The 10028-nt window shown below is 44.2% G+C and overlaps 1 protein-coding gene across 2 annotated transcripts; it reads right to left on the reverse strand.

The window, feature by feature from the left end:
• Positions 1-1659: 1659 nt before the first annotated feature.
• Positions 1660-8296, reverse strand: LOC308138196 (high-affinity choline transporter 1-like). Of its 2 annotated transcripts, XM_080507215.1 has the most exons (8): positions 8094-8296; positions 6049-6165; positions 5605-5760; positions 5138-5286; positions 4246-4389; positions 3938-4091; positions 2607-2824; positions 1660-2448 (listed from the first exon to the last, which is right to left on the reverse strand). In XM_080507215.1, exons 1-8 carry the CDS (start codon positions 8275-8277, stop codon positions 1897-1899), a joined length of 1674 nt encoding a protein of 557 aa, XP_080363341.1. In that variant the 5' UTR covers positions 8278-8296; the 3' UTR covers positions 1660-1896. The 2 variants fall into 2 exon arrangements, with proteins under 2 accessions (XP_080363341.1, XP_080363342.1); XM_080507216.1 differs by lacking the exon at positions 5605-5760.
• Between the last annotated feature and the right edge of the window lie 1732 nt (positions 8297-10028).

The raw sequence follows: 10028 nt of genomic DNA on the forward strand, positions 1-10028 counted from the left end.
AGGATCCTCTGTGGTTCAAGCAGTGATGAACTGACATCAATCACATTGTTTGTTTGAATTATAGTAGAACAATGCTTCATTATTCAATTCCCAGTACTTTACGGTACCTATCACTTTGAAAGTATCAGCATTTTGAGCTTTTCATAGCCCAAAACGACTCATCACAGACGGTTCTACAGGAGTGGTTTCAGCACCACAGACGGTTCTACAGGAGTGGTTTCAGCACCACAGACGGTTCTACAGGAGTGGTTTCAGCACCACAGACGGTTCTACAGGAGTGGTTTCAGCACCACAGACGGTTCTACAGGAGTGGTTTCAGCACCACAGACCGTTCTACAGGAGTGGTTTCAGGAGTGGTTTCAGCACCACAGACGGTTCTACAGGAGTGGTTTCAGGAGTGGTTTCAGCACCACAGACGGTTCTACAGGAGTGGTTTCAGGAGTGGTTTCAGCACCACAGACGGTTCTGCTGTGAGAGTTTTAATTTTCTACATTTTTCAGTGTTTCCAAGATAAACAGCTGGGCTGCCAGGTCATGAGATTTATCTTGTTGGGAGAGTCTGGGGACTGTTATTGGATCATTGCTTAAGTTTCTTTAATTGTTTTTTCCCAACTTGAATTTTTTAGATTAAGACTGAAACATATTGCAGCTTCATGGAGCTGATCGATACAAAACATTGTGGGAGTTGAGTTGGCAGTGTTTCAAATGTCTTTATTATTGGTTCTGTAAGGTTTGTAGAGTTGGTAATGATTGTGTTGTGTTGATATTTTGTTGCTCAGTTCGTGTATTTCGTTAGTTGATCTGGTTTAGTTTAATTTAGTTTAATATTTGGAAGTAGGCAACCAGGAGATAAGATGATTTTGTGTCACATCATTCTGCCTTGCTATTACAGTTTAATGTTTCAAAATAAAAGCTTCCCTTGTGTGCAGGTGATGTCAATGAAATAATGCACTCTTAATTGTTAATATCCACGTGTACTAAGCACATCATGTAACTGTCCTTGGTGTCACCATGAATGGCCTTGTCATACAATGCCCTCCCTACCAAGCCTGATGCTCACTGCACATTACTGGGTGTAAGGCAGGACCAAGGAAGAGCTGCTTTGCTCAGGGAGGCAGAGCTTATGTTGCTGTGCCACAACCCGGATGAGGACATGAGGACGTTTGACTGATCGACCTGATCTGGGATGGTACGGGTGTTGGAACTGACTGGGTCAGCAGAAGGAGTTCTGCTCCAGTCCACTTCTCTATCCACATTCCTCTCAGCAGAACAAGTTTTGTTGCAGCTCACGTCCACATCCAGATTGCAGTCAGGTGTGGAAAGTGGAAACACTGGCTCAGCACGTGTTTAGATGCCTTCTGCTACGTCTGAGCATGCTTCCTTCAGCACTTCAGACCAACGTGGTTGATTATTCCTTTTCAGAACCACTGCTGGTTTCCATTTGTGAAAAGTTCCCAGAAAGTCCCTGAAATGATCTCTGGCCCAGATAAATTCACACAGGCTTTCTACGTCTCGTTACTCACAATATGTTTCAGTCACACACAAGAGGTGACGAGGTACAACCTTTGAAGTGAACCACTCAGTGTGCTGCTTTTTGAAAGGCCCCTCAGGAATAGAAAAACAAAACAAAAAAAAAACACAAGAATGTTGGTGCTGTTTGTTTCCATTTGACTGGAAATTTCTCAGATTTAATTAAATGAAACATTGAAAAAAAGATACCATGTTTAAAAAGGGCTTCTTCTAATTGTATCGCATTGCACCTCACGACCCTGAATTGGATAAGCAGAATACAAGATGGAAGGATGGACGAGGAGCATGAAGCAATGGATCTTATGAGCCTAGATTGTAGTTACCCCCTTCATTCATTACATGAGTAAATAAACACCAGACAGGAATGTTAACATGTGCTCATCATTGGTTCTGTTATGTCAGAAGGAGGGAGGTTTCCATTCCGCTTCTCATTCTCCTTCAGCTCTGTGGCGCCACCTGCTGGTGTTTGTGGCAGCTGCCGGTGTTTCACTTTGAACACGTCCCACCTCTCAGACAGCAGGTTTCTATTGAAGAGCTCAGACGTCAGGTAGGAGAAGAGCAAGATGGAGACCAGACCAGACACCATGGAGATGGTCTTAACCGGAGAGTACTGGACGTAGACGCCGTCCTCCAGAGTGCATCCTGGGAAATGGAGGATGACGGGCAGTCCCAGAGATGTGTGTCCACTGAGGAGTCGTACCCCCAGTCCCACCAGAAAGCCTATAAGAGCCCCGTAAGCATTGGACACTTTAGAAAAGAGGACACAGACGAGTTGAGGGAAGATGAGGACGTATGCCACTTCGGCTCCAAGAAACCAGAAGAGCACGATGCTGTTTTTCAGGCTGGTCAGAGATGTTCCAGCCACACCCACCACAACCACAGCAGCACGGATCACCCACAGGGTCTCCCTGTCTGATGCCTGGGGAGAAAACAATGAATTATAAACCAGATGTTCATTCATTCATTCTGTCAAATCATCCTTATTGGCTCCTCTCCATACAGTACAACCATTGAATGGGGAGTTGGGTACTGTAGTCGTAAGAAGAAGCAGTTTAGTGGGATTCTAGATCAGCTCACCTTTGGTCTCAGGAGGTTCTTGTAGATGTTGTTGGTGAAAACTGAAGCAGCAGAAAGCAAAGCAGAGTCAACTGACGACATGACGGCTGCAGCCACACATCCGATACCGATGATGGAGACGAAGGTCGGGGTGAGGTGCTGCAGGGCGATGGGCAGGACCAGAGCTGCTTCCCCACGGTCGTATGGAGACGGAGAACCATAGGAGGTCATGTTCCAGTCTGAAGGACAGAAACAGGAGAATGAAAGAGTTGGACTGATAGACCTAAAATGCTTAATTCATTCATCTTCTATCCAACTTGGCCTGCATACGGTCCCAGTGGCAGTATGGAGAGACAATCAGCCCGGACACCCCTGTCTTCCCCCAACACTTCTGAAGGACATCAAGCTTCTGGAAGACCATCCAAGAGATGTCATTTCTCCTGGTAGTTTGGACCGGGCTGAGGGGCTGAGTCGGATGTCCTTGGTTCACTTAGAGGACACCAGTGGATCTCTTAGCCGTTGTCCTGAACCACTTTAGCTGTCTCCTTTCACTGTGGAGGACCAATGGCTCCACCACGAGTCCTGACACTTGTATCCACAATCTCATTGTTTCAGTCTTGGTGGAACACGGCGGCACTGAGTAGGTGGAGCAGGATCAGTAGGCTGGGGGAGCCAGAGTCTTCTGCTCTCAGGAGCTTATTCAAAACTCTGTCAGAGCAGTCTTTGTGCTGTCGGAGGGTCTCAAACCTGATTGAAACGTCTGAGGACGTTGTTGGGATCGGAGATGTCCTTGAAGCTGCAGGGTGACGACCTTTTCCAGAATCTTTGTCAGAAAGGGAGAGTTTGAGAGAGGGTGGTGGTTTGAGAGGAGCTCTGGATCCAGGTTGTACTTCTTTAATATGGATCTGATAGCTGCAGTTTGAGGGAGGGCGGTACTTCACCAGTTGACATTCAGCACTAATACAATAGAAAAGGAATATTGTGACTCAGATCAGGGATCCACTACCAGATGTGTGCTGTTTGATATGAGGGGCCGTCACATGGGAGACTTTATTCACTTGCACAGAGAAGGATTTGTAAACGAGTCTCTATGCAGACATCATCATTATATAAGTGTATGAATTCATTACTGATGAGTTGTAGATGGCTGCTTGATGGAAACTGCTGATCCAGTTGAAAACCTTCTCATTCATCTTCTACACCCCTATGATAAAACCAGGAAACACTTTGATCCTCTTCCTCAGCAGGAGCCTCCAGAGGGACAATTTTTCACAATGACATTAGATTTTACTTGACCATAACACAGACACCATTTTTCACAATTGACTGCAGGAAGCAAAGCTGTTGATTACCTGTAGACGACACGGCCGCCCCGAGCAGTACGAGAGGAATCATAAATAGAAGCAGGATGAAAGCAGCAACAAAGCATGTGAGCTTGGCCGTCACAGCAGAAGAAGACGACAAGATTCTCTGGTGGATGATCTGATGTCCCAGACTGCCCAGTGCCTTCAAAACAAAATGCAGTAAATAAAATAATTAAATCTGCTGATTTTCGTCCACAAATGTAGTTTTGAAGTGTCAGAAACACAGATGACATGAGCTGTCCTAGTGCAGTGTGATTGTAGGAGATATATTACTTGATGTTGTTGCCTCATCTTACCAAGAAGCAGAACTCATCAATCAGTAACCATGTCTTTCTAACATCTGGTGTGCCAATCCATGGAGAGTGTAAAGAGTTGTTCAGCAGAGTCTGGCTGATGTTCACGGTGTGAGGGTTCATCATGACGAAGGGAACACAGACAACCTGTAGGAAAAAGACAAGGAACAATAAATACACAGAGCCTGGGAGGTTTTCTTTCTGACCCTCCTTGAACCGTATCAGATTATATAGAAATATACTTTAGGTGTCAGGGTTAAGGTTTGGGTAACCCTAACCCTAACCCTGACCCTGACCCTGACCCTTCCACCAGCCTTGCCAGGGGGCAAGGATCCTGAATGATTTGTCGTTTCTCTCTTTCCTCCTCTCCTTCCTAAATAAAGCCACATTTGACCTCTTCACCATGTTCCCTCCATCTCGATGATGTCACGGTAACTGCACCTTGGGAGAACATTGTTCTGCAATTCACAGTATTGAGACACGAGATTTCAATTCAACTTTGGCCAGTTAACCTGCATGTCCTTGCTTTCAAAATAAAAGCTCCAAAGTCCTTCAAATGAATAGCCCTCATTTAGTAAAACCTTCCAAATGGATATTACGTGGTTAGCTAGGCTAGGACCTTTCATAATAAAATTCTAAACTCCTTCAAAAAAAACTTTTTGAAAGGACATCATTTAGAAAACGATGGATCTTCCTACAAAAATAACAGAAACACTGAACAAGATGTAGTTTGTATATTTAGCCAGTAGTAGGTGCTGTAATGACACCACACACACACACACACACACACACACACACACACACACACACACACACACACACACACACACACACACACACACACACACACACACACACACACACACACACACACACACACTCCAGCAGCCTTTACCAAGCTGATGAAGATGAGGACGAGCTGTATGACATCAGTGTAGGCCACGGAGTAGAGGCCTCCCAGCAGGGTGTAGACCACGGCCACGGCAGCAGAGATCCAGATGCAGACGGAGAAGGACACATCCAGGACCACACTCATGGTTCCTCCTGTCAGACACCGTCAGGATTGGTCCACAGCACAGCAACACAACGCCACAATAAAGCCTCGTTTACACCACGACGTTTCAAGTGAAAACTCAGTGTTTTGGTTTCACAAAGGTTTCACGTTTACACAGCAACATTCTAAAAACACTGTTTGTTTCCATGGAAACGGCAGAAACGTGATGCAGAAATTATGTCGTTTTCATGGTGGGCTCTAAACATGAACACTGGGAGAACATTCTAGTGGACAGACCACCAAGTTTGATTGTTATCAAGGCGACTGTCAAAATAAAACTACCAAGTCCCAGGAGAATGTATTTTTACCGAGTGCAATCAGTGTTGATGGTACCCAGGTCACATCCACCATAACTGAAAGCAGACTCAGTCCAGCTGCAGTGATTTTTCCATATTTCAAGTGAAACGGATCCATCATGGTGACACATTTCATGTCTCTCATCGGCTTCGCAAAGAACAAACCACCTGAGGAGAAAAGTGCAACAGAAGGAGACAAAAAGTATATAGTGTTTCTGAAGACTAGAGATCAAGCACTGATCTCTATATCTCTATTCTCTCTATTCATAATAACTTGTCAGTCATTGATCCATTCCATCAATCTGCATTCTTTGCAGAAACACAAACCAACATCTGAGCAGAAAATGTTCCTTGTTTTTCATGGTGTGTTTGGAAGAACTCTTCAGTTCTCTTGTGTTTTGATTGTTTCTCAAATCCAGATTAGCAGTAGTCTGGCAGATATGACTAAACTCTTACCAACAATGAACCCCGTACTGAATGCAGGGAACATGATGAGTGTCCAGATCAGTCCCATTGACGGCGTGTACATCATCTCCACAGTGCCAACAATCACAGCTCCTCCGATCCACGTGGCTGAGAGATGGATCACAAAACACAGAATCACTGAATAAATAACAGTCAAACTAGTAAATACTCACCAGCTTCCAATGTTCCTATATCCTAGTCCGAGTCCCCCCATAAAACGTGCACTGAGGTTAAACATTAAGTTCCACAGGGTTCTGTCTTTGGTCCTATACACTTTACTTTTTACATTCTTCCTGTCGGGAATATTATTAAAAAAACACCCCATTAACTTCCATAGTTATGCAGATAAACCACAAATCTATTTATCTACCAACTTTCTAAACGAGAAGCATGTCTGGAAGACAAAGAGGCTTGGTTGATCCATAATTTCCTGCTCATGAACTCAGATAAAAATGAAATTATAATATTTGGGCAACAACATCTGAGAAAAAAAATATCTAAAGATGTAGTCACACTGGATTGTATTACTTTGACCTCCAGTACCACTGTGAGGAACCTGGAAGTTATTTTTGACCAGGACTTATCCTTTAACTCTCATTAAACAAATCTGCAGGACTGCCTTTTTTCACCAAAGTAATATTTCCAAAACTAGAAGCATGCTGACTCAGCGAGATGCTGAAAAACTAATCCATCATTTGTTACTTGGAGAGTAGACTATTGTAAATCTGAATTATCAGGGTGTCCAAATACCTGCTTAAAAGGTCTTCAGTTGATTCAAAATGCTGCAGTGAGAGTCCTGACAAGGACCAGCATAAGAGATCACATCACTTCAATACTCAATTCAATGGCTCCCAATTCAATCTAGAATAGAATTTAAAATCCTTTTTCTAACTTATAAAGAACTTAAAAACCAGGCCCCATCATATCTTAAAGAACTCTTAGTCCTGTATCTTCCCAGAACACGTGTTAAACTCCGGTCCTGGAGGGCTGCAGCCCTGCACGTTTTCCACGTCTCCCTGCTTCCACACAGCTGAGTGCAATGAGCAGCTGGTTCTCTGGCTTTGTGCTGAACGTGGTGATGAACCATCAGGACATTCAGTGGAGAGACACGTGGAAAACATGCAGAACTTCGGCCCTCGAGGAACTGAGTTTGACACCCCTGCGCTTGGTGCTCCTCCAAAGGAGGAGGTTTGGTGAGAGGTAACACACGGACTGGATCTGAGCGGAGCAGAGTCGAGTTGAGCAGCTGCACCCAATCCAGGGAATTACCCAGCCGGCTCTCTCCTCTCTGACACAGCCGCCTGACACGCCCATCTGGAACATGCGGAGGAGAGGGAAACACATCCTGCAGCACTAGAACCCTGCAGAGGCTGCAGAGGAGCAGGCCATGACAAGTTGGCTGAGTTCCAAACAACACCATGACGAACATCAGGGGAACACGATTGTGCAAAGTAAGATTTTGCAAGTTCATTCACACTTTCTCTAGCATGTAGCAACAAGTCTGATCACAAACAGTGGAAAACTTTCAGAAGTAATAGATTACACCCTGCACATGAGCCAGTTAGCATTAACTCCACCCAGTAAGGCCACAGGCTCTTATGTAGATGTAGGAGGCAGTTTAAAGTCGTGAAAGTAGATATTTGTTCTCACAATCATAGTGGAAGGAAAGATTAAAGTACAGATATCTAAAATACTTTCATATTATTGGCTGTAAAAATACTTCATTAATTGCCACCTCTGTTCAAAAAGGAAAAATACACAGGAATTCTACTGAAAATGTTCTTGTCATTACCCTGAGTGATATCTGACTACGCTGCAGGAGAGTCACAGAGACAAGAGTTCGATTCCACTGCGTGTCTCAAGTTGTTTAACTTTGAATTTGTCTTTTTGAACTTCCTTTCATGTTGAATATGAGGAAGGACCTGGAGGTGAAATGTGTGTCACCTTGCAGTCCTTCTGTTTCTCTGCAGCAGTTTGATTTTCTTCTCAATCTCATCCAGATACTCTGATTACTCAGTGGGTAATGAAATCCTCACCTGTCATGGTGAAGATCCCCACCAGCCAGCCGATGCCTCGGTTCCCCAGCAGGGCCATCTCCATCCCAGTGGCTGCACTCTTCTTCTGCTCCCGTCTGGACTTGAAGGAGGCCCAGACGCCGGTCCCGAGGACCAGCAGGTAGAAGACCACCATCACCACGGCACCGGGGACGTTGACGGCCATGATGGACCACCGCAGACTGTCTGAGGTGTGACTGACTGAACGGGTGACTGCTGGTGGTGAATATTTAAATGATCAAAGAACAAATCCTCCCTCGTCTGATATAATCCCTCTGGTCAAACCGGTTTTGTGTCGTGTAGAGATAAAAGCTATATTGCTCAATGCAGTAGTGCTTCGAGGTATGGAGAGAGAAAATCATACTTGCTTATATAATGGTGCCTAAATGCTTTAGTACCCAGAATCTATACAATATAAACAAAGAAATAAAATTATCTAATCATTTGGGCACTTGTGACGGCATAGCTGCTTATGTATGTGCTGAATTAATGGTTATATTTTGTAATAGCTGCTTTTGTTTTGTATTGTAACCATGGTAAATTTTTCTTTGAAGCGATGACGTTTTCAACAGAACAATGATTGGGAAAGTTAATCATGAGGATGTAACACATGGAATCGAATCGTGAGACCTCGTCAGCAGCATCTGTTCTAAAATGAAGTGAAAGAAAAAAAACCTTCCAATTTGAAATGAATTAAAGATTAAAAATTAATAGGAATAAACAGAATTGTATTTTCTCTCTCTCGCTCTCTCTCTCTCTCTCTCTCTCTCTCTCTCTCTCTCTCTCTCTCTCTCTCTCTCTCTCGCTCTCTCTCTCTCTTCTTCTCAGGTTATGAACTCTCCTGCCAAGAAGAATTATTGATGGCAGCTGGCCAACTGCCCTTCTTCTTATGGGAGTGTGTATGCAGGGGCCTTTATCTTTGTTTGTTTACTACCCAAAATGCACTGCGCTCTCCATGGCGTCCTCCGGCTCCATCTGCTGGAAAGTCCCCTGATAGTCCCTGACATTGGCCGTGAAGCAAACCTCAGTTCGGTTGCATTTGAGTTCAGGGGAGCATTCATGCCTGGACCAGAGAAGTGGCCTGTAGTGTATTGCTGCTTTGTTCATGTCATCATTTTATTGTGAAAGTCCACAGGTGGTGTGGGATTTAACTCCCTGTGTCACAGCATGTGCACCAGAAGTGATGGAAATAAAGTTTGGTGTACTGCTGCTCTGATGCTGGGTCGTCCTGTCAACTTCTTGAACCTTTAGATGTATCGGTGGGGTGGAACGTGACCCCAATGCTTGTGTTTCTTCAAAATCTTTGAACTTCAAAGTTTTTATATTTTTATATTCCAGGTATTCCGTAAGAAACATGTTCATGACATGACTCCATTTGAATTATTTCAAACATTCCTCATACATTTTAAGAAACTGCAGTTTTCAAACAAAAATGACCCCAAGCATTATTTATGGAATATCAAGGGTTTACCTTGATATTCTTATCAGCTGCAACTGCAAATGTTTCAAAATAAAAGCTTCTCTTGTGTGCAGGTGATGTCAATGAAATAATGCACTCTTAATTGTTAGTATCCACGTGTACTAAGCACATCATGTAACTGTCCTTGGTGTCAACATGAATGGCCTTGTCATACAATGCCCTCCCTACCAAGCCTGATGCTCACTGCACATTACTGGGTGTAAGGCAGGACCAAGGAAGAGCTGCTTTGCTCAGGGAGGCAGAGCTTATGTTGCTGTGCCACAACCCGGATGAGGACATGAGGACGTTTGACTGATCGACCTGATCTGGGATGGTAAGGGTGTTGGAACTGACTGGGTCAGCAGAAGGAGTTCTGCTCCAGTCCACTTCTCTATCCACATTCCTCTCAGCAGAACAAGTTTTGTTGCAGCTCACGTCCACATCCACTCAGCACGTGT

This window comes from Blennius ocellaris (assembly GCF_963422515.1).
Source record: "Blennius ocellaris genome assembly, chromosome: 13".
Lineage (NCBI taxonomy): Eukaryota > Metazoa > Chordata > Actinopteri > Blenniiformes > Blenniidae > Blennius > Blennius ocellaris.

What these genes read in the sequence shown, in the direction of transcription:
- LOC308138196 (XM_080507215.1), bottom strand. Translation starts at nt 8,277, where the DNA reads ATGGCCGTCAACGTCCCCGGTGCCGTGGTGATGGTGGTCTTCTACCTG. An exon ending in CAGTACGGGGTTCATTGTTG is followed by an intron (nt 5,761 to 6,048) that starts GTAAGAGTTTAG and finishes TTTTCTCCTCAG; the next exon opens with GTGGTTTGTTCTTTGCGAAG. An exon ending in TTGATGAGTTCTGCTTCTTG is followed by an intron (nt 4,092 to 4,245) that starts GTAAGATGAGGC and finishes TTTGTTTTGAAG; the next exon opens with GCACTGGGCAGTCTGGGACA.